The 24,905-nt window shown below is 43.8% G+C and overlaps 1 protein-coding gene across 1 annotated transcript in view; it reads right to left on the minus strand.

The window, feature by feature from the left end:
• LOC144785851 (myosin-4) overlaps positions 1–24,905 on the minus strand; it is a 52,384-nt gene that overhangs the window by 20,008 nt on the left and 7,471 nt on the right. Inside the window, exons 11-30 of the mRNA XM_078664695.1 lie at positions 24,593–24,711; positions 16,664–16,813; positions 16,396–16,566; positions 16,003–16,309; positions 15,813–15,889; positions 15,564–15,651; positions 15,341–15,458; positions 8,316–8,439; positions 8,095–8,231; positions 7,748–8,003; positions 7,415–7,657; positions 7,148–7,324; positions 6,796–6,941; positions 4,817–4,907; positions 4,320–4,709; positions 4,111–4,237; positions 3,647–3,765; positions 1,732–1,928; positions 1,458–1,641; positions 1,208–1,373 (exon numbers count right to left, since the gene is read on the minus strand). Coding sequence (XP_078520821.1) covers positions 1,208–1,373; positions 1,458–1,641; positions 1,732–1,928; positions 3,647–3,765; positions 4,111–4,237; positions 4,320–4,709; positions 4,817–4,907; positions 6,796–6,941; positions 7,148–7,324; positions 7,415–7,657; positions 7,748–8,003; positions 8,095–8,231; positions 8,316–8,439; positions 15,341–15,458; positions 15,564–15,651; positions 15,813–15,889; positions 16,003–16,309; positions 16,396–16,566; positions 16,664–16,813; positions 24,593–24,711 — 3,387 coding nt within the window. The remainder of the gene's footprint in view (positions 1–1,207; positions 1,374–1,457; positions 1,642–1,731; positions 1,929–3,646; positions 3,766–4,110; positions 4,238–4,319; positions 4,710–4,816; positions 4,908–6,795; positions 6,942–7,147; positions 7,325–7,414; positions 7,658–7,747; positions 8,004–8,094; positions 8,232–8,315; positions 8,440–15,340; positions 15,459–15,563; positions 15,652–15,812; positions 15,890–16,002; positions 16,310–16,395; positions 16,567–16,663; positions 16,814–24,592; positions 24,712–24,905) is intronic.

The following is a 24,905-nucleotide window of genomic DNA, read 5'->3' on the forward strand; positions in this document are numbered from 1 at the left end:
ATGCAAGGGGCAGCCTTGTGCGCCCCAGGCAGTGTCTGGTTTCTTTCAGACCTCCCTGCTACAATCCACTATCTCCTGTCTGGAGGGTGGTAACACCCTCCTGCGACAGGAAACCCTTTGTCCAGGCCCCATTTGGCTGAGTTTCGGTCAGCTTCAGGGGGTCAGACTCTTGTCTGTGGCAGAGGCATCCATTTTGTGGATCTAAGGCCCTTTTAGAAATTAACCGCATTTAAGTAAAGTAACATGTCTTACCCCTCTAGAGGGGTGGAATGCTATCCCCGTCGCCAGAACTGGCGAGGGGATAGTATTCCAAATCGTATGACACCTTACACGACATGTTTTGATAAAGCCAAACCAAAGTTGCTATATAACCGCGAGGATTATAAGGCACTTAAGAGTATATGGTATGGCATTATCCTGAAACAGCTTAGGGAGTTGTTCCCGACAGCTGCAGACAGGCTCAGCTCATGCTAGAGCTCCATCTCACATGAAACCACGCACTCTGCCTCCAGGATTGATGAGGCCTTCCATAGGAGTGGCTCACAGGTTAATATGTGTCCAGATATAGGTTTAGATATAGGTATACTATATCTAAGCAAGGGGTGATTACACCACCTTACCCCAGCTGAGTGGTCAGCCAGTTCTGTCAATTTAAGAACCAGTCAGGGGTGGCAAAAGATATGCTGCAGCCCCTGGTAGGCCTTGGTGGCCCCTATGCCCTGGGCACCTATAGTGCATTATACAGGGGCTGACAAGGAGTCCATTTCCAATTGTGGTATGTGCCTATAGCACATGTATTATTAATTTAGTGAGAGAACAGCAGGCTGGGGGTCTGATCAGCAGGCCCACAGCCTCAGTAGTCGAAAACCAGTGAAGCAAAAAGCAGAAATTTGGGGTGACCATAGGATAGCAGACCCTACTCTCCTACAAGAGTCAATCCAAAGATAGCATCATTGATGATTAAAAGAAACTTATGTGCGATACATCTATAGTTCAGGTGTTGCTATTTCTCAAATGAACAATAATGTTAAAATCGAAAAAAGATTTTGTATTTTAAAACAGGCATCTTAATCCCTTATAAATCACTAATATTTTTGGCTATTATGTTAACTAAATTTTAGTGAGAGATTAAGATTGGCGAAATTCTTAACAGCTATCATGTATCTTGAGTAACCTGAGCTTCATTAGCATATACTGAGAAACTTACGTTGCAGGTTCTTGTTTTCACGTTTCAAGGTTTCAAGGTGATCCAGAGACTCCTCATAAGCATTCTTCATCTTGAACAGTTCAGTACTCAAGGAGCGGGTATCCTTCAGCGTGGCTTCTAATTCAGCCTGGCCTTCCTCATACTTTTGCTTCCAGTCTGCAAGGACCTGGTAAAAAATTATGCAGTACACTTAGTAAAATTGCACAACGTACATCAAATGCTTTCTATGAATCTTTGTGTCAACTGTTACCTTATCGAAGTTCCTCTGTTTCTTGTCAAGAGCTGCGGCAGCACTGTTAGCTCTCTCAACATCGACCATGAAGTCCTCTACTTCAGACTGTAGTCTCTGCTTGGTCTTTTCCAGCGATGCACACTTGGAGTTCACAGCTTCAACCTGTTCCTCAGCTTCCTGAAGTCTCTGAGCCAGCTTTTTCCTAGATATTTGCAAGAACCAGATTATTATACAGTGGAAATAACTCAGCTATTTCACATCAACATATATTGGCTTATTGAACTCAGCATACTTGGCCTCTTCCAGTTCCTCTGTCCGCTGAATGGCATCAGTTTCATACTTGGTCCTCCACTGGGCAACTTCCCCATTGGCTTTGGACAGAGCACGCTGGAGCTCTGCCTTAGCTTCTTGTTCTTCTTCATATTGCTCACGGAGCAAATCACAATCATGCCGAGCAGATTGCAACGCGTGTGCCAAGGCATTCTTTGCCTATAAGTAGACCAAAATGTAAATGCACCTTCACAGTATTAATATTATATGACACAGCATTTCAGTCTGAAAGAGTAGAAGTGTGGTGTTGTTTTTGAATGACATTGGTTTAACAATAAGTTTGCATTATGTTGTTAGATTATGTAGAATTGAAGAGCGCACTATCACCTGGGAGGGTATCCTAGCGCTAAGCAGGTGTGAGCCTAGCCAAACCTAAGGCCTAAAGGGGACTTTTCGAAAAGCCAGGTCTCCAGCTTCCTGCAGAGTTCAAAAAGTGGGGGGGAGGCTCTTAAGTGTGGTAGTGTGTTTTCCCACGCTTTAGGATGAATGTAAGAGAGGGCTTGACTGCCAGGTCTGCTTTCCCTATGAGTGGGATATATGCAAGTAGGGGACCGGATGAGCAGATGTGTTTGGCAGGTTTGTGACAACAAATGCGATTGTGTCATTGGTGTAGGGAGGACGTTGATGTTGTGAGAGTAGATGTTGCTGGCTAGAGGGTTTGTGTATGCATTGAAGAGGGTCGGGCTCAGGCAGGATCCTTGCACAACTTCGCAGATGAGGTTGCATGCATTTGAGGTGATATGATTGCAGGCAGACTCGCTGGGCCCTTCTAGTGAGGAAAGAGCAAAACCATCGGAGTGTGTGTCCTTGGATCCTGATTTCATATGGGCGTTGGATAAAAATGGTGTGGGAGACTGTGTCAAATGCTGCAGAGAGGTCCAGACTCATGCGGTCCAGACTAATGTGGATCATGTATCAAGGAGCAGTCATATAGAGCAATGTATTTCTGTATGTGATGATCTGGTGTGATAGAAGTATATGTAAACAAACTTAAATACTTCAAATTTCAGTGACTTGATATGATTTTTTTCATGGGCCACTATCTGTTTTTAAAACAAGTCTTCATGTTGGGCTCAGGCTTAAGAGAGGTTATAACGAAATTTGGACTCAGACAGCAGTGACTATGCCTATATTGATTTGCTAATGTGCCTTAACTGTAATTGTGAGCTTCTGCTGATCCTGGGTGTACAGATTACTATCATGCCTCCATTAGCTTCAGGAGATCATACTGTTTGAATATCCTCAGCTGTGTTAGTTTGAGAGCGGCCCAGCTGCTTCTGCCTTAATGCTTTTCGGTATACCCTGTTACAGAACAGTATAATTTTCTAACAATGTCAATAACCTATGGGTTCTTGTCCTGGCACCAGTTTTTATCCCTAACAGGTTCTCCTGTCACCACCTCTCTGGAAATGATCTGTCATCAAGCACTAGCCAGCTTGTGTTTTAAGGTAGAACGTTTGAAAAATTTCGGCTAGTTGTGTCAGAGATCTTTCTCTCAGGGTACCTCAGCTGTTGACTAATTTTGTATATTTTCTATCTGAACTGAGAGCCCTGTGAACCCACTTCACTTCACTCTCATACAAGAATCTCACACACTCATCCACTCTATTTGGGTTGACTTCCGTAACTGTGCGAAAACGTAGTTTTCATTCCATTACCTGACCTGACGCAGATGAAAAGGCAGTGGTGCTTTGAAAGGGACGTATGCATGATCCGGAGCTCTAACAAATATTCTGTCTAAGTTCCCCTTATGCTACTATCCTCATAAAATGCATCTCATTCATTTCAAATGCTGTTTCTGTCAGCAAAATGCGGTCTTTAATATTCTGTGAAGACATTTGCTTGGGGCAGAGTTTTAAAAGTCGAAAATAAGGTACCTTTGTTTCCTCTTCCAGCTGTCTCTTCAGCTCTTCTGTCTGCTGAGTGAAGGCTTGTTTGCCTCTAGAGAGTTGGGAGATCAACGATTCCTTTTCTTCCAGCTGGCGAGAGAGTTCACCTTTAACAAACAAGCAAGTCATGTAAGTACCTTTCGTGTCATTTTTTAATGCTTTCCTGACATATTTTTGTTTCTTCTTGGGAATCCGTTCCCGAGGTTGTGCATATGCAGTGATTATCACCTCACACCAAGAGTGTGAAACTTTGTTTGCATAATCCACAGCCATAAGGAATGCATTACATTGAAGAAAATTGTGAGGTGCTTTGAGAAGAATGCAATCAGTCATGCATAGTGAAACAGGGTATCCATATTGCTAAATACTCCTTTACTAATCTTCTAAGGATTACTCTATAACTTTAAGGATATGTGCTACAGATCAACAAACATTTGTGTTAAAATTCGTACCATTTTCCGTCTGGAAGCGTGCCTTCTGAGTGGTGAGGTCATTAATAAGACGCTGATGCTCGTCGTCTTTAGCTTTAACCTCACTGAGTTGGTCTTCCAACAGGCGACTAACCTTCTCAAGGTTGGCCTTTAAAAAAAGATTGTATTGGCATTATAATCCATAACTGAATGAACCTTCATTATCAGAAGACTGAATTCTAATGTCTCACCTTAGACTTGGAAACATTCTCCATGTTGCTGGCAAGGTCATCGATTTCCATTTTGTATTCACTCTTTTCTTTCTCCAGCTTTTGTTTGACCCGCTGCAGATTGTCGATCTGTTCCCCAAGTTCTGCAACACTGTCTGCATGCTTCTTACGAAAGGCAGCAGCAGTTGCTTCATGCTGTAGAGTGGACTCTTCTAGATCTCGCCTCATTTTCTGGAACTCTGCTTCACGTTTCTTGTTCATTTCAATCTGGGCTGAAGTGGCTCCACCAGCTTCTTCCAGTCTTTCACTGATTTCTTCAAGTTCCCTGGAGAGATCAGACCTCTGTTTCTCAACCTTTGCCCGAGCTGCTCGCTCAGCTTCAATTTCCTCCTCTAGTTCTTCAATACGAGCCTAAAATATTAAAATATGAAATCCTATTAATGGCATTTTATTGATAACAATATGCATTTCTGTCATGCTAGTTAACTTAATGAAGTAAATCTATTAAATGTAAGTACCTGAAGCTCTTTGATTTTTTTCTGCAGCTGGGCTCCAAGAGATTGTTCATCTTCAATCTTGCTCTGAAATTGATTTATTTCAAAGTCTTTCCTGTTTTTGTGGAAAATGTGGTGTTATTTTCATGTAATTTATAAAACTGTAGGAATTTCACAGTATGCGCTTTAGGTCTATTGGTTTAAACATAAAATTTACTTTGTTAACACAAAATAAAACACTATATAACTTCAGTGCCTATAAATCAAATTGATGATTACTTCAACAATCACCCACTAACCCTGCTTCTGCTTTGCCCCCACTTCCTGTGGTCTGTGGCAGCCTGGCAGCTATTGTCTTGCCTCCTTTACTTGTTTGGTGCCTTCACTGAATTCTTTCTCCCCATGCAGTCTTCGGGCCCCATCCTTTCACCCTGTGTAGTCTATAGCTCTCTCCGCCTTCTGATCTGTCACTCCCTTTTCTTTCTTTATGCCATGCGTGCCAGGTTAGCCCACATTACATACTGACTGGTAATGACGCTGGAAATTCCATGTCCAGTCGCTACAGTTACAAACCTTAATATTACCCCATTTCAAGCTGGACCCTGATTATCCACGTAGAAATGGGTAAAACCAGGTGAATTTGATTTAACACACCTAGTCCCCTGTTTATTCTTCACTCCTTACCGCATTTTTGCCAAGGAATTCCAGCTTCTTTGACCAGCTGAAGTCCTTAGGGGGAGATATCAGTGCCCTTAGGATTATCATGTTACTCGTAATCCCAATGGTCCTGGTAACTCATGTTCCCGGGCCCATCAGAGCTTACGAACAATATGAATAAGTGCCATTGTGTCAGTGTCAGAGGTAGCATGTTGTATGTGTCCCAGCACCTCTGCTTATCTGCCTATCCTCATCTTTTTTCCCCCACCCAAAATCCTCTTCTTAAACTATCCCTGAACCTTCCTGCATACTATGGCCTGCATGATGTTTCGGTGGCCACAGATTGATTTTATGGTGTTCCCCCTACCCCTCGCCTGCTGTCGTCTTTTTTTCTGCAGCCTCCACATAGATTGTCCTTTGCTTTTTTTTACATTCTAAATGCAGCCATAATGTGTTGAAGATATTTAAATCATACCCAATGAATTAGATTGCATTCCAAGGTACATGTATTGGATTGCAATCTACTTCACTACAGTGAAACTCATTTCTTGGAGTGTAATCCCTTGTAAATTTCCAATGGTCACTATCTGTTCTTCTGGCATCTTGAAAATTTCCAAAACAAATATATATATATATGTTTATAAAACATGAATTTAAACCACGTTCTTAGCCACACAGGACTATTGAATTAATTGAGACTGTTCTCAAAAGGGTGGGACTCACACACCACCAAATGAAATGTTCTTCATCTCCGCATTGTGATAATCACAAACTGATCATTTAGACTGTTCTTCAAGGTGTGAGACATAGAAGGTTAGCAGGATTCTGTCGCATCTTTAGGCCCTAATTCTACCCTTCTTTGTGCATGGAGCAAGCTGTTTTTGACTATGATTATTTATCAGCCAGCTGAGCTCCATGGATTCCTCTTCTGGTTCCTTTCTTTCTCTTGTACCTTCCTCTCTCTTCCCTGGAGTGTGCTTCCCCTTCTGGTGTTTGTTGTTTTGCCCTGTTTTCTCTGCCCTGTGTAACCTGTCATCCATCTCAGTAAGTGCCCTCTTTTTGTCCGTGGCAGACCTCTGCCTCCCGAATCCGGACTTTGTTGTGTTGGAAACAGACACATTCAAAGACACACAAGAAATGTAATGTAATAATTATGTATACTTTTCATTAATGAGGTACTCTCGAAATTGATGTCTTCTAAATATGTATACATTTGGTTAGAAAGTTACCAGTAATAACAAATAGTTTTTTAATAAAACAATTTATAAAAAAGTTCAAAATATTCATCATTGAAACTGAAACAAAAACATGTTTTTAGGAATTAGGATTTCTCTATTGACACTAACTTCTTCAGTTTTTCATCGCTTTGCTGCTTATCATTCTCAAGATCCATCGTTGTTTCCTGGGACAGCTTTAGGTCACCCTCAAGCTTCCTCTTGGCCCTCTCTAGATCCATACGAAGTTTCTTCTCTTGTTCCAAGGAGCCTTCAAGCTGTTAATGTTAAACATATCGGTTAATTGATGCTGTTCAAAAAGATTTCTTATCTTTAATACTAATTACTGATGAAAATGGCCACTTAACTGGAGAGTTATGAAAGAGCTACACCTATTATTGGTAAATTCCATGTACTGGTCCAGCATTATAACAAGAAATGTGTGGAGGTTTTCTCTATTATTTCTCTTTTCATGGACACTTACATCATCTACTTGCTGTTCCAGCTTGGTTTTGGCTTTGGTCAGAGTGCTGACTTTGTCTTCTTCTGCCTGTAGGTCATCCAGGGTCTGCTGATGGGCCTCCTGGAGAGCTTTCTTTTCCTTGGAAACCTTTGCAATGTTTTCATCAAGTGCTGCCATTTCCTCTGTGAGGTTTTTCACCTAAATCACACAAATAAGTCGCTGTCATTTTAATTATTCTTCAATTTACTATGTTGATGTTTAGATTTAAATCGAACTTTCTCACATTACCTTATTCTCCGTGGCATGCTTTTCCTTCTCTACTTTGGCGAGAGTCAGCTCAAGGTCATCGATGTCTTTCTTCAGCTCAGAGCATTCGTCTTCCAGTTTCCTCTTCTTGGCTGTCAGCTCAGCATTACTTTCCTCTTCATCTTCAAGTCTTTCTGTCAGCTCTTTCACTTTACCTTCCAGTTGGATTTTATTTTTAATGAGACCTTCACATCTTTCTTCTGCATCCGCCATGTTGTCACTTTCCTAATTGAATATTACAATAAAGTATGTTTAATAAATTTTTATAATAAAAATGTACCTAGTCGTCCTTGAAGTTTATGAAATTTCACCTACCGACTGAACCTGTAATGCAAGATCATTTTTCTCCTGCATAAGGGAAACCATTTTCTCCTCCAGTTCCTTCTTCCTTGCTTCAGATTTTACCAGAGCTTCCTTTGTCTTTTCAAACTCTTCTTTCATGTTTGCCATCTCCTTTTCTGTTTCCGCACTCTGCAGAAGTGGTTTTATCTTAAAGTAAAGCTTCATCCATGGCCAGGTTTTGACATTCATGAATGACCTTATATTGTACTGGATGGTTATTATGGCTTCCCTGTTCGGGGTTGAAATAAAGAAGAAGTTAAAAAAGGACCCATATAGATTATTAATATAAGTTTCACTGATGAATCAGTTCTGATAAAAACCTTCTTTCCATCATCTTCTTGAATTCTACTCTCATGAGGAACCCTCTGCAAGCCGCCTGTGTGCGTGTGATGAGCTCTGCCAGCTTTTCATCTCTCATTTCTTCTAGACCACCCAGGAGACCAGCTTTGAAGAACACCTTTAATGAATGATGTGAATGAGAAAAGTACTTCTTGCAATATGATCAGCTGCCATTTTATGAAATGATTACATAATTCCCTACCTTTGTGTGTCCAAGTTTGTACTGAGTGTGGTCAATATCTATGGAACCCAACAGTTTTTCACAAGCCTTCTTGCTGTCAATAAATGCGCCCTCTGGAATCGCACTTGCATTGAGCACTTTGTACCTTAAATAAATGATATACAAACTTAGTTTTGTGGTAATAACACTAGGTTTATTTTTAATATAATTTTTGATAAATGGAAAGCGCATACAAATATTATCTTACATATTTATGAGAAAGAAGTCCTGTGTATGAGTTTGCTTTCTCTCACTTCGTTAGTGCAATCATAGTTTTTCCATGAGTCATAAAAACAATTATGCTAACTCTTAACTAAACAGGTATCATATACAATACTCCAGTAATGGAACTTTAATAGATTCACATGCCTGAATTATTCCCCGTCGTCGAGACGGGAGTCTCCGGTATATAAAAAAGCAATGTATAGCAGTATAGCAAACTGAAAAAAGGCCTAGGCCCATTTTCCTTTTGCAACCCATAGCCTTTGACAATCAGATGTCCACACACTCCAGAACACTCCTGAGAGAACCTCTTGCCCCTCAGATTTTCTACCGCACGTTGTGCTAGGGAGTCTCCTTTGAGCTCTGCTCAAGATCTTCATTTGATAACTTTTTGACTGGATTTTGGGAGTTTTTCCCTTTTTCTAGATTGAGTTTTCGGAAAACCACTCTATTTCCTTTTCCATGGATGACAAGGAGAAGAAAAGCTTATTTGGAGCTTGTGCCGCCTGCTCTAAGAAAAGGCTTTATACAGATGATCCTCATGAAGACTGTTTATATTGCCTTTACCCAGATCATCAGGCGAAGGAGTGTAAGATTTGTCGCACTTTCTCCAATAAGACCTTGAGAGATCATACTCTGGCTCCAGAAGGTGAAGGCCAGGAAGTGACAGTGAGGAGGAGTCAACGTCATCCAGGAGATCTCAAAAGAGGAGCAGATCTCCACAGGCTCATACCTCAGGTGAGAGGCCTGAAAACACCCCTAAAAAGACCACACCAGGGTCTTCGGGTCGCAGTCCCTCAAAATCGCCTTCAGGAAAGTCTAAGGAGAAGAAGGGTCATGCTTCTGAGGAGAAACAGTCTAAAAAGACTTCATCAGAGCCATCGAAATCTCCTCCAAAGGTAAAAATTACCATAAAAAAATCTTTTTCTGCACCTTCTGAGGTGAAAAAATCTGCATCGTCGACGAGAAGAACATCATCTTCGCCAAAAACACCATTGTCGTTGCCGAAAACTGAGGTAAAGGCTGTATCGCCGTCGACGTTTCCACCATCGACGACGGAGTCGACGACATCAACGACGACATCGACGACGAGTCCTTCGTCGACGAAGGCAGTGATGACCATGTCGTCGACAGATCGTCTACGACGACATCGACCATGGGGCCGTCAACGACGACAACAGTGACAACGACGTCGACAGTAGCATCAATGGTTATGATTTCGTTGACGGCGGCAACAACGATTTCGTTGACGGGCTGGTCGACGAGAGAAAAAACTGCGGTAAAACGCTTTTTGGCCTGGAAGAGAACAATAACGCCAGAAATTACGTCGCCTAGTAAGGTGTCACCTTTGGTTCCTTCTCACCTTCTGGAGGAGGAAGATTCGGAGGAAGAGGATGATGGTAGACCTTTCGGATTTGCTAGCAGTCCATCTCAACTAAAGGTTAAGTACCAGGAGGATGACTCGCAAGATGAGTATGAGGAGTGTCAGACTCATCCCCAACATCATCACCACCAGGAACAGCGAGAAGAGATGACAAGTGTACCCTCTTCTTTATTGAGAGACCTTCAATCCATGCTGGAAGATTATAGAAGAAGATATCCTACGCCTCAGACGGGTAAGGACATCTCTGACGTTACGCCTCGACCACGATCTGTGCCCGGTACACCGGTACGCAGAAGAGAGATCTTGTCAGAGCCTTTACCTAAGTCTCCGCCATCGAGACCTCAGCGGGATCCCGACACTACGGATGAGGAACATTTGGATGGGGAAATTATGATCCTAGCAAGGAGTGGGACGATTACCTCATTCCTTCACCTTCGTCCCTTTCACCGAAACCCGTGGATTCCCCACCAGAAGACATTGGGGGGTTTCATAACCTGATGGAAAAGGCCACTAAAAGATTCTCGCTTTCCATGTCGGAGGATAAAGCTGAATGCTTCTTATATGACTTTAAAGAACCCTATCGCAAATCGGTTCGATCTTTGCCGATTGTGAGTCATATTTGGGAGGAAGGCCTAAAAGTGATGGAATCACCAGCTACAGTGACCCCAGTACTCACGAGATTAGACAAGACGTACAAGGCGCCGGCAGATGCCCCAGCCTGCCTTTTGGGTCACCCCAAACCGGATTCGGTAATTACACAAGCGGCGCAGCAGAAATCAAGAAATCCGTCAGCTCCGATTACGGCACCCCCGGATAGAGAAGGAAGGAGGCTGGACAGCGTAGGGAAGAGATTTTCCTCTATGTCAGCTCTATTAGTAAAGGCTGCAAATGCTCTAGCCATCCTGGGAAGGTACGACAGGCAAATGTGGTGCGACCTGTCACCATATATTAACCACGTGCCGGATGCAGAGAAGCTAGAAGCCAGAAAGATTCTTCTGGAGGGTGAAAGAACTTCGGCGGAAATCATAGACTGCGCTATGGATATAGCGACTACAGCTTTCAGGTCTCTAGGAGGAGCGGCGGTGATGGCAGGCAAGGGTGGTTAAGGGCTACGGCATTCAGACCGGAGGTCCAGAATAAAATCTTGGATCTTCCATTCAACGGCGAAGACTTATTCGGCAAGCATGTGGATGACACGCTGCAGAGTATCAAGAAAGACACTGATACTGCCAAAGCTTTGGGAACTCTGCAATACAGAAAGGTTCCTTTTCGTGGCTTTAAGAGAAGAAGTCAAACATCATATTTAGGAGGAAATCAGCAGGGGAGATATTCTTCGTATACCCCCACTTCTCAGCCCTACCGTCAGCAGTACACACAGCGACAATCAGGAGGTTATTCCAAATCTGCTCCAAGAGGTAGAGGAGGTCGTCAGGGTAAGGACAACGCCCGACGACAATGACGGCCTACGCATGCTGATCGCACCGGATAAACTAAGATCGTATGCTCCCCTGGGTGGAAAGATTTCCTGTTTTCTTCAAAATTGGCAACTAATAACCACGGACCGTTGGGTCCTCAACATTATTCAATTCGGCCGCACTCTAGAATTTCTTCAGACACCCCCTCACACGCCACCAATGCATCACAAAATCAATCATTTGCATCAAATCCGAAAGGAGATTCGGACAATGTTCCAAAAGGGAGCAATAGAACCGGTACCGAATTCTCAGAAAGGAGAAGGATTTTACTCCAGATTTTTTCGAGTCAGGAAAAACATCCTACAATGGCGTCCTTTTCAAATGTATGTCATGACAACGCGGGGATTACCCCGCGCTGCCATTACGACGCATCCTTTACAACGCAAGTCGTTACAACGACTTGCGCTGTAGGTGCTGGATAGTGGAATAGTTTAATTTTCTATTCCAACTCCAGCCCACGTTACAGTAGGGAAGGTGTTGGAATAGAAAATTAAACTATTCCTTTAGCAACAGCGCCCTCCAGCACAAGTCATTCTAACGACTTGCGTTGTAATAGCAGCGTCGTAATGGCAGCGCGGGGTAAAGCCTGCGTTGTCATGGCTGCTCACCGTCCTATTCTGGATCTCAGATCCCTAAATACCTATGTCAAAAAACAATTATTCTGGATGATTTCTCTGCAAGACATCCTTCTGCTTTTAAACCCGGGGGATCATATGACCACCTTGGACTTACAAGATGCGTATTTTCATGTCACAATCCATCCTGCACACAGACAATATCTTCGTTTCGACAACATTACCAATTCAAGGTACTGCCGTTTGGCCTCAAGTCAGCCCCAAGAGTGTTCACAAAATGCCTGGCTCCAGTGGCAGCTGTTTTAAGGAAACAAAAACATCAAGTTTTCCCTTACCTGGACGACTGGCTGGTCAAGGCACCAACAGAAGCACTAACCAGGGCGTCAACGGAGGCGTGCATAGACTTGTTCAGCAGGTGGGATTGACTCTGCACGAGAAGAAATCATCCCTTCAACCAAAGAAGCAAATTACTTTTCTGGGAGAAATCTTAGACACGGAGAAAAACAAAGCGTTCCCCTCCGCAGAGAGACAACAAAAAATAGTGTTACACTTCCAAAGATTTCTAAAAAGAAAGTATCTTTCAGTACGCAGGTACAAATCATTCCTGGGGATAATGTAATCTTGCATTCCCCTTGTGCCTCACTGCAGATTACGCATGCGGCCGTTACAAGAACAGCTCGACCTCCAATGGCGTCAAGCACAGGGGTCCTTCGAGGATGTGGTGCGAGTGACACCAGTCATGCTGCAGGCAGCTGCGTGGTGGACACGACAACAAAATGTCTCTGAAGGACTCTCATTTCTCACGGCTCCAGCCCCATTGGTAGTAACTACGGATGCATCCCTGGAAGGATGGGGGGCATTTCTGCAGGGCCTTCAGGTCAGAGGTCGATGGAAGTTAAAAGAACAACAACTACACATAAATTTGCTGGAACTAAGGGCAGTGCGCCTTGCGTTGCTGGGTTTCCTGCCACGAATCAGAGGTTCGTCCGTGTTGATAAGAACAGACAACACGACTGTGATGCACTACTTAAACAAGCAAGGAGGCACAAGATCTCTCTCCCTATCTCAAAAGGTGCAGAAAATATGGAAATGGGCTTTACAACAAGGAATATCCATGGCTGCAGAACACCTACCAGGGGATCAGAACACCAAAGCAGATACTCTCAGCAGTCTCAAAACTTCCTGCCACGAGTGGGAGTTGGACCAGGAAGTCCTGGACAGCATTTTTCGGACATGGGTCCACCAACGGTGGACCTCTTTGCCACAAGGGAGAACAAGAAATGCCGGTTCTTTGCAAGCTGGCTTCCCCAGGGGGGATCCTGGGGGCAATTCGTTTTCGATGGCATGGTTCGACGTCTTTGCCTACGCTTTTCCCCCGATTCTCCTCCTGCCAAGGGTCCTCAGGAAAATGAAGAAAGAACCGTGCAGGCTGATCCTGATGGCCCCTTGGTGGCCCAGACAGCACTGGTTCGCGGAGCTTCTGCTGCTGTCAGAAGAGCAACCAATTCGCCTCCAGCCGATACCGTCACTCCTGTCAATGTCCCAGGGACAAGTGCTCCATCCGGACCTGAAATCCTTGCACTTAGCCGCCTTTCTCCTAAACACTGTGAGTTCCAACATCTAAATATTTCCCAGGAATGTAGAGACATCCAATCCAAAGCTAGGGCAGAGAGCACAAACAAAACCTACCGGATGAAGTGGAAGAGGTTTTGTCTCTGGTGTCTGCAGAATGGTACCCATCCGTTGACGGCGGCACCTCATGATATCATTCCATACATCTTGCTATTAGCAAAGTCTGGCTTAGCTCACACTTCTTTAAAAGTGCATCTAGCTGCCATATCCCGATAGGATGTACGTCGTTACAACGCATGCTTTTACAACGCATGCCTGTATGACGCAAGTTTTACAACGCAAGTCGTTACAGCAAGCAGTTTATGAAGGGATTATTCAGAATTTTTCCTCCAATAAAACCTCCGCCATCGCTCTGGAATCTCAACATAGTATTGTCTCAGTTGATGAAACAACCTTTCGAGCCCATACACAGAGCGGACATAAACATTTTATCTTGGAAAGTGGCTCTTCTCCTCGGAGGGTAGGAGAACTACAAGCTCTCACAGTTTGAGATCCTTTTTTGCAGTTCAAAGAGAAAAGACTGATTCTGAGGACTAATCCAAGATTTATTCCTAAAGTGCCTACTGATTTCCATTTGAATTAACCTTTGTTATTGAAACGTTTCTTTCCTCAACCAACAACGGCGGCAGAAAGAGCCTTACATTCATTGGACGTTCAGAGATGTCTTAAGTTCTATCTTAAGGAAACCAAAGGTTTTCGAAAATCTTCACAGCTCTTTGTCGCCTTCAGTGCGCCTAGAAAGGGTTTTCCTTTATCAAAACGGGGAATTGCCAGATGGATTTCAAGTGCAATTGTTTACTGTCATCAAGCTGTTGGGTAGCCTCTGAACTCAGGAGTTCGTGCCCATTCGACAAGAGCAGTGTCCACGTCCACGGCGTTATTTGTAGGAGTGCCTATACAGGATATCTGCAGAGCAGTGACCTGGGCATCTACGCACTCATTTATCAAGCACTACTGCTTGGAAACAGCCGCAGAGACGGTGGCGGCAGTGGGAGAGGAGGTGCTGAGACAGATCATCCAATAACGGTGAGCCTTTTTTGCATCCCTCCATCCTATTGTCTTGTTTACAAAGTCACATTTATGATACTGTACTAAGCTTTATAATGCACAGGTTGTGTTGCACAAGGTTGAAATGTAAGTACCAAATGTGCTTTGTAATGTTACTGCTCACTATTCTAATTCAGGCATGTGAATCTATGAAGGTTCCAATACTGGAGTAAGAAAACAAGTTACTTACCTGTAACTGTAGTTCTCCAGTATTGGAAGCTTTCATAGATTCACATGCACCCACCCTCCTCCCCTTTAGAGGCTCACCTCGGATTTGGCATGACAAGTGTTGGTATGCACAAGTGCGCGAAAATCTGAGGGGCAAGAGGTTCTCTCAGGAGTGTTCTAGAGGGTGAGGATAGCTGATTGGTTTAGGGAAAAGTTTGGGCCTTTTTACTTAACAAAGGCTATGGGTTGCAAAAGGAAAATAGGCCTAGGCCTTTTTTCAGTTTGCTATACTGCTATATATTGCTTTTTTATATGCCGGAGACTCCCGTCTCGACGACGGGGAATAATTCAGGCATGTGTATCTATGAAAGCTTCCAATACTGGAGAACTACAGTTACAGGTAAGTAACTTGTTTTCTTTCTGTTCTTGTAATGTAACTATGCACTGTGCAATTGTTTAGTTATGGTTTAAGATGTATTCAACTGTTTTGTGCAGTCTCTTTACCTTTGCTTAAAATCACCATAGAGGATCCTGCTTGGGAATCCCTTTCTGCAAATTCTGATGCCTTCTAAGACACCATTACATCTCAACTGATGGATCAGCAGATGATTGTCCATTACACCTAAAGGCAGAGAATAGAGCTCATATCAGTTCACTTAATGCTCACAGGCAACACAGTGATACTCAAATACTGTATGAATGGGTAGTCAATAAAGAGACACTCTACCTGGAGTCTTTGTCTCATTAGGAATCAGGCAACGTACAAAGTGGGGATGAGTGCTCCTCAGGTTAGTCATCAGCTTGCCCAGATTTTCCTGTAGTAGTTGTGATATACGTGTATTTAAAATATTGCATATATTTTTGTCAATGCCTCACAAATTGGACGCAACAATTAACTCTGAAGACGTATTGTCCTATATTGTGTACCAAAAGGCTATTTGTACAGCAGAAATATAAGTTTATGTATACTACTCACTCTGAACAAAGCGGACACCGTCTGGAAAGACCCACCCTTCTTCTTCTTTCCACTCTTTCCACCAGCAGCAGCTGCTTCTATAATTTGAACATAGCAAAAAAATATCCATTCATCAGGCACTTGCTCAAGAGTGCACACTTTGCATTTTTTTCTTTATGTCTTTTTACATGTGTTACTACAAAATATTTACCAGCCTCTGCAGCAGTTGCTGTGTAAAGCATGGACAATACTTTAAGGGAGGACTTCTGATACAGTTGGATGACTGAGTCATTCAATGGATCCTTGTTTTTCTCCAGCCAGCCAGTGATGTTGTAATCCACAGTACCAGCATAATGCACAAGAGAGAAGTGAGCTTCAGCCTTTCCTTTTCCTGGCTTGGGTTTCTCAAAGTTCTTGCACTTGCCCATATGCTGGTCATAGAGCTTGTTCTTGAAGGACGTGTCTGTAGACTTGGGGAACATGCACTCCTCTTCAAGGATGGAGAAAATACCCATGGGCTAAGAAGTATAAAGATTTCTATGAGTCTTCAGTGTATTTGTTCATTATATATAGAAATCCACAAGTTGTTCACATAGACACCCACCTTTTCAATAAGCTCAATACAGGCAGCCAGATCCATGCCGAAGTCAATGAATTCCCAGTCAATACCTTCCTTCTTGTATTCCTCTTGTTCCAAGACAAACATGTGGTGGTTGAAGAACTGTTGCAGTTTTTCATTGGTGAAGTTGATACACAGCTGTTCTAAGGTGTTGAACTAAAACATAACACAGATGTTCTGTGATTAGATATTTATTGTGATCAGAGTGTCAGCATGGTTTAAAACATTACCCACCAAAAGATCTGAAACTTACATCAAAAATCTCAAAGCCTGCAATATCCAAGACACCAATGTAGTATTGCCTGGCTTGCTTGGTGTCCAGCTGTTGGTTGATGCGTATCACCATCCATAAGAAGAGCTTTTCATAAATAGACTTGGAGAGCGCACCAATGGAATTATAGACCTATTGGGGGAAAAGATTACATTGGTCAGCTTAAAGCAGTGTAGTTAGCCGTACATTGTTTATTTTCTGCATGTTTAAAATATCCAGATATTTTTGGTAGTCATACACAAAGAAGGAAAGGTTAAGGAGATTGCTTGCGGAGAGGGAGAGGCTGTGGTGTGAGATCCTAAAGCTATACCGCTGTTTTCTTGAGAAAGTCCTCCACACCTATTGCTAGAAAATACCAGGTGCAGAATGGGCTAAGTAGTTTCAGTTTTAGCTTTTTGTTTTATTATATGGCACATTGTAAGATAATACCTTTCAGGTTTATACATAAATAAGGCTCTTTTTCTCTCTGGGAGTTCAGCTGCAATCTATGCAAGGAGATCTGCATGTAGAGGGTGGTTTTAGGAATGAATGCTTTTCATCTTCATTCTCAGGCTGGAGTATTTAAACATCATGAATTGTATGGTCCTAATTCTAGTTTCAAAATCAGTAAGGCAAGAAAAAAGACAGGATGTCTTCCAAAACAAAGTCACTATACACCTTCCCAAGACAATAACTATACAACAAGTACTCTTAATGTGAAGTAAATAGTTGAAATATCCTATCTATTCAGGTACTTTGTATTTGACTTTATTCCTGTCAGTGTGTAGATTAGAAAATGTATAGAAGTGGTGGATTGATCAGCAAAATGGCCAATCAGCAGCTATTCTCACCAGCTCTCCCGGCCCGTTTCATAATCCTACTATAAACCTGTGATCTTCATACTGTCCAAATTCAGAAAACATGATCAGATTGCCAAGGTCCACAACAGAGCAGGCTGAAAGAAAAGCCCATAATGACCCACCAAACTAGAGGCCTGATAGGCACCTTCAACATGGTGGCGAGGATGGAGAGTGGTGAGATCGGGACACCAGACAATGATACTCGCAGTGAGTGGAGCCAGAGAAGCCCCTTTCCCGCAATAGAATAAGGTGCAGATGGCCTGCATCCCTCTCCCCACCAGAACGTGTGGCGCTGAGCACTGGACCCTGAGCAGAGTCCGTGGCATGGGGGAGGTGGAGTGGAAGAGACGAAAAACACTCTGAAGTTACGATGCAATGGAGGGACAACACAAATGACTTATCCGATCACCGGGGCATTGATGCAGACTGGACCGGTGAGGACAGGTGTGGCACTGGGGCCACGTGAGGACGTGGACAGGAGGGGTCGTGTGAGGCTCCGCTTGCCCTGTGGACACCAGTAGAGTCTGCAAGGGCCCTTAAGAAAGTGCACGGTTGGACATTAAGGCTGGTGGGGATGACATCGCGCTAATGCTTGATGCCCTGTGGCTCGCGGATGGGAAGAGGCACAGAAGGAGAGAATTACCATACTAGAACAGTGCGGACAGAGGCGATGGAAAAAGGCGCTGAGTGGCCTGTGAGGCAGAAGGGGTAGTATGGAGGCCTGTCACGAAGGTGTGGGTGAGGAAAACTCCCTCTCCGCGGACACTGAAGCTTCCGGAGGGCAGACTTGCAGACTAGGAGGAGAAGGTGGATGGCTGTTGGCCCCACTACGCTGATATTCGGTGGTCCTTATCCCTCCATTTGTGAGAAAAGATGACAGGGCGGAGAACGCTCAGCTCATGCCACTTAAGAGATTTTGCCCTGTGGAAGCTCCTGGTGAACAAATTGCTGTGACATTGTTATTATCCCCACAAGGTAAGAGAAGTTGGGGGCGAATACAGGAGGGAGACACTGCAAACCAGGTCGAGACCTGGCAATAAATAAAGGCGACACCCCTGTCCCACTTCCAGCAATGAATGAGACTGGGACATCAATGACCCTGGAGACCAACATAAGACTGAGAGCCTGCTAGACCTCACAACAAGAGGCAGTGGAGGTAACGATTCAGCCTAGACGTACCGAAACATGGGAGCCACAAGCTACATCTTCCTCCAGCAGCATGCAGGAGTCAGATCTTCATGATCAATTTTCAAAAGGGGGGAATGGACACCTGAATTGTGGCGGAGAAAATACTGCACCACGAGAACTTCAGCAAAGGTGATGTTAACACCCCCGACATCCCTTTGAGAGTCCTGAACTGGTATAACGTCCTCTTCCTGGGGTCCCTCCGGGCTCCAGCTCCCAGACACTGCCACAAAACCAGGCCAACATGGCCAAAGACTAAGAATCCAAGCAACCGAAACAGGGCAAAATGGTGGTCGGAAGAGGAGACAGCTACTATGCCAGACAAATCTGTGCTCCTGCAGGCCATACATGCTTAAAGGAAAATCCTGGAAGGGAGAATAGGGGAGGACCGCTCTAAAGTTACTCTCCCCGCCTCGATCTTCGTAATGTCTCTGAAATAGTAACCCAGGCAGAAAGCAAAATATCAGAAGTAAAAGACATGACGCATACCCCCCGAAATGAAGTCACAGACGTTCCAACTACCCTGAAAGATTTGGCCCGGAGGGTCGACAATGCTGAAAACCATGCACGGACAAACAGCCTGCGTTCGATTGGTTTGCCGGAGGGTTTGAAGGCTCCAACATGGGGACATTCCTGAAAAAATATTTGTGAGATTCTCTTCCTACAGCACAGTTCTCCTCATGCTTTGAAATAGAGCGGGCCCACAGGGCTCTGACTGCCAAACCACCGGTGGGAGCACCCCCAAGCACAGTCATTGCCCGTTTCCTAAATTACCAAGATGGGACTTGATACTACGAGAGGTGAGGCACATGGGAAAGATCAGGCATGCACAATTTAAAATCATGGTGTTTCCCGACTACTCCAGAGAAATACAAAAACAAAGGTGGACCTTTGATTCAGTCAAAGTGAAACTGCGGGCAATGAATGTGCAATGCACGTTGCTGTTCCCAGTAAAGCTTGAAGTCATAATTGGGGGTAAGGCCATCTTTTTCCAAGTGCCAGAGAAGGCTTGGACCTGGGTAGAGGAACGACTACCCCTGAGATGGGTGTGGTGGCTTTGTAGACTAATGCATCCACTGTAGGGCGCCTGTGTTCAACTTCATGGTCACAAGAAATAGGACACGTTACAATGCACATGTTTCCACCATTTGCCTTTACAACACATTTTTTACAACGCAAAATCTATTATAGCGAATGTTATTACAACGCAAGTCATTACAACGCATATTCCATTAGAGTGCTGATTTCTATTCTAACTCCACCGGGCCGTTACTTTGGGGAATGCGTTGTAATGGCACGTGTTGTAATGACATGCATTCTAATGGATTTTGCGTTGTAAATTTGCGTTAATAATGGCACACGTTGTAACGCGTGCATTGTAACTGATGTTTCCAGGTCACAGGTTCAAATCCCTGTGGGTCCACTCAGCCTTTCATCCTTCTGTGGTTGATAAAATGAGTACCATTGAGTTGGGTAATAATTAACAATTATTCAGCGCCAAGATACCCTTCTGAGTGAACGTGCACTTTACACATACAAATGTTATGTTATGAGTCTGAAGAGAGCAGAACAGGAACGGCAGCATAGAGTCACTTGGGAGGGGCCAGACCCAAAAGTCGGAGAACAAGCAGGGGACATCGTAGTGGCATTGCGAATAAACAGCTGTGGGGACCCCCGTCCCATAAAACAACAGATCCCGGGGTCTAGTCCCTCATCAGACACACAAGGAGGAACAACCTGGCGGGTAAAAAAGAAAACACAAGACAAGCAATGGAGGGACACCACAACTGACTTATCCGATCACCAACACTCCACAGACTCTGAAAATAACAAGAGCCAATCTGGAATCGGAATCGTTGGTCCAGATGTCCCCACTCTGTCATAAACACAACATGAGACAAGAGAAATGACTGAACAAGCCAGACGGAGCCGTGGAGGATGAAGGGTCGGCAAAATACAAAGAGCCTTTGGCTGCACTTGAAAGAGTGCTCTCTAGCTAACACTTCAACCTAACTCTTTTTTTGGTACCCTACAAGTTTAAAACTGACTAGTCTGTAATTAAATTGCAGAGTTTCTAGGGTTACAGGGTGGGAATTTGAATCGAGGAAGGAGGGGGCGACAGGCCTCTCTGACCTACGTGCGGCACAGTTGTCAGGTTTGACAGAAGGGGTAGGTGTGCGGGGGATATTGGGGAGGGAGGGTAGGAATGGTTGGGTTAAGCTGTTGGAAGTTGTTCATACATTTGGAGTGGAGTAAGAATGCAAATAGGTGCAGCTGTAGGGGCCACCATGCAGAATGGTGGGACACCATCGCACACCCCAGATGAGCGAGGCTGACACTCAAGATGATGGGAGAAGCTCCATACTGTTGTGGAATGCAAACAGGCTAGGGAATCAGATTAAAGGTGGGCTGGTGGCCGCATACATCAAGAGATTAACACCTAAAGTGGTCCTGCAACAAGAGACACTTACAGGGCTCACAGTGAGGGTTCCTAGGTAGAGAGGCCTACAAGACACTGGCCCATGCTGGATTCACAACGGGCTCCCAAGGGGTTGCCATATTGATTAGGAACACCCCCTCCCTTCAGGATGGAAAAAAGTGGGTTGACCTTAAAGGACATATGTGGCAGTCAAGGGAATGGGGGACAGAGGGACAGAGGGACACAACCCTGGTCAGCATGTACGCCCCTCCATGGTTACAAAGACAGACACTGGACAAAGTCACAGAAACACTACTGATGGCGGGCTCCCTCAGACAAATAATTGGGTGCGACTTCAATGATGTTATAAGCCCACACCTAAACTGTACTAGCTCGACTCCAGGGTCATGGAGGGAGACTGCACTGGCAGGGTTGGCGACAACCCTGGGGCTGTTGGACCTGTGAGGCTGCTGCTATCCTGACGACCATACATACTCCTGCTTCTCAAGTATCCACAAGGTATTCTCCAGACTAAACTAAATTTTTGCCCCGGCGGGGAGGTAGAGAAGGCAGAGAAGGCAGAATACTTAGCCTGGGGTCTGTCAGACCACTCGCCGCTGTGGCTTACAATTGGGGCATGATCTCATAGATCGAGAACAGGGTGAAGGCTCAACGCTTGGGGGTTAAGGGACAAGATTGTCGCCCAAGAATTTAGAGCAGACATAGAAGTATATTTTGACAAAAACAAAGACTCAGTGTCATTGGCCATCACACTTTGGGAGGCCTACAAAACGGTACTGAGGCATAGGGCGCAAAACATCATAGCATACAAAAAGAAAAAAGAGGTACACGAAACAGAAGTGCTGGAGAAGAAACTGGTGGAGTGAGAGGGACAACCTAGGGCACCCACAGACCCCTCATTGTTGCGCATCATTGCGATAATCCACATGGAATATCAGGCGTTAGGCCACCAGGAGGCCAAAACATTGATCCAGGCCACAGAGGGGGGGGCATACCTCGAGTTGGAATTCTCGTAAGAAGGGCAGTTCAAACATGTTGCCTCTACTTGCTTCTTCCTTCTGAAGGTTCTCATGAAAATATTGCCCTTTCTCTCCAAAAACAACAGTTCTGTCTATGGGAACCCTCAAAGTGCCGCTAGACATTCGCGGTATGTCTGCCTTCCCCCAAGAGTTACCAGGACTTCTGGTATTAATACATTAATTGAGGAGACCTAGTAGTGAGGGTAACGGAGAAGTCTTGTAGTTTCACAACAGAATACAGACCAGAATGGTGAGTTGAGGATTTTTGACTACGTTCGGTTGAGAGCTCCAAGTAGAGATATTAATAGGTACATTGTATCCATGGGTCAACTCAGATTCTTTTCTTTCAAATCACTGAATTGTCCAACATTAGGAAAAGTAGCAGTGGTAAAACTTTCTATGTAAATTGAATCTTTGAGGCGGACCAATGACCCTTATTTTTTACATGACAATAGCACATCCTGCTTTTCGTCACATTACATTTTAGTTAAGTAATAAATGAAAGCTTAATTTACACCAGCCCTTAAGCAGGCATATTTTAGAAGTGGGTGAAGTTTTTGTAGCGCCAGCATACACATGGGAAGGTGGGACATTTTGATATTTTCGAAAATACGTTGTGTTTGCTGTCTTCACTTGTGACAGAAAGCACAGTGACTAAGTCATTAATTTAAAATATGCATTACACACAGTATAAGATAAATTGCACACATACAGTCACAAATCTTGCAAAAAGATTTAGTTTATATGTTTTAGTGCTTTCAAAAGTTAAATTTTTAGTAATGTGCTGATTGTAACTCGTGTAAAAAAAAATTTAAGGTTCGTTTTAAAGGGCACATTCTATATTTATATTTCTTTCGGGTAGCAGACACCCTAGAGAGAATGCTTGTTCCTTCTACCTTTCCCTTCTCCTACTTCACGCTAAAGAAGTCCCTTCTTCTCCCATTTCAACCTGAAGCAACTCAGCTGTTCAGGAATACTTGTTTTTTTAAATAAAAAGTATGGGAACTGTTTTGATCAAATTGTTAAATCTTGGGAATATCTTTCTCCCACTCCATGCCGACTTCGACCTCTGGGATGCAGCCCCTGCACTTTCCCCCCAACCTTCCTCTTTGCCCACAATTCGCATCCGTGAATCAGGGGCCTGCAGCTTCTGACACTGTGGTGAGGATCATGCTGGTACTTGCAAATTTGCATTTGTGGTGAATTTGACCTTAAGTATGACATATCAGCTTCCTGTAGTTGTTTTATTTATTTAATGCTAAACGCATTATGCCCTTTACAAGGAAAATTACAGATTTCCTTGCAACATTTAAGGAACAGGGCATAACTGGGGTCATAGACTAAGCATTCAGTAAATGAGGGGGTTTTGGGGTAGGTGAAGAAACTGATGAACTAATCTAGGTGTAATACCCCTTAGACATACAATGATTGCAGTTCTGCACGTTGTTACTCCCATTTCCTTAAAAAGTGGTTTTAAAAACATCTTACGTTCAACAAGCTATCTTGGGCACAAAGTTACAATATGCTGTAGAGTTTCTTCGTTTTTACCACATAATCTACAGACATTAGAGGGCCAATTTTTTCCCCATTTGGGATTCCATCTTTGGTTGGGTATCTCCCAAACCGAGGACAGTGATGATATCCACATTGTAAATGTAAATGTAGTTGAGCTTATATAGCGCACAGCTACCCGCAGTGGGTGTCCCGGCGCTTGCTTAGGGAACCATTCCTGGTATTCCCCTGTGAGATAGCAGGGTATCCACAAGGTGAAAGTCAGGCATCCCGCCGCGAGGGGCAGTTGTGGAGATTAAGCAAGCTATTGCCCAGAGTCGCAGAGTGTGAACCCGTGAGTCGAGGAGGCACCGGGGCGAGAATTATCGAGTCCGTGGAATTTTTAGCCCAAGACCCGCCGAGGCGGGGAATTGAACCCTGGTCCAGGACCGATCTCAGCTTCCGGGTCTGCTGCCTCTAACCCCTGAGCCACACTTCTCCACATTTCTTACAAATAAATCAAGTGTCATCGTAAGATTCCAGCAGAAAATAAACCTTGCTCATAAGTTACTGGTGTGTCTTTGGTGAATAGATTTTGACTAAAATGTTTCATATACAGTTCAGAAAGATTGGAACAATTGCTATTTTTAGATAAAGTTCCCACATAACCATTTTTAAGGATCACTGAGACAACTGTTCTGCACATGGTACTCTATGTGGTTAAATATACTTTTTCTGTTTTGAAGTGCATTTGTAAACTATTTTATCACACTTCAGTGAAAGAATTGATAATTGATAAAAGTGGTTCTGAGTTGCCTTCACTTAAATTTTTTGTAAGTTCGCCACAGTGCAACTGTTGTTCAGAAAGAAGTGCGTTTTATTGATTCCAATATGTCAAGGGTATGTTGAAAATTCAAAATAAATGTTGAAAAAGTACCTGATTAACAGTCTGCCCCTTAGTGACATATTCATTGCCAACCTTCACTCTTGGGTAGCACAGTGATTTCAGTAAGTCAGCTGAGTTCAGACCCATCAAATAAGAAATCTTGTCAGCAACTGCAGGTAGAAATGAGAGGCGGCAGTGTGTTACGATCTTTTGCTTCATCATCTAATTTTACAATTCACGTACCGGTTTATTTGCTTCATCATCTAATTTTACAATCCGCGTAAACACTTTACCTTGTAAACATTAACATGTTGTCCATCACAATGCAACATGTTCTCTATTACAGTGTAACTGAATTTCAGCC

This window comes from Lissotriton helveticus, chromosome 10 (genome assembly GCF_964261635.1).
Source record: "Lissotriton helveticus chromosome 10, aLisHel1.1, whole genome shotgun sequence".
Classification (NCBI taxonomy): Eukaryota; Metazoa; Chordata; class Amphibia; order Caudata; family Salamandridae; genus Lissotriton; species Lissotriton helveticus.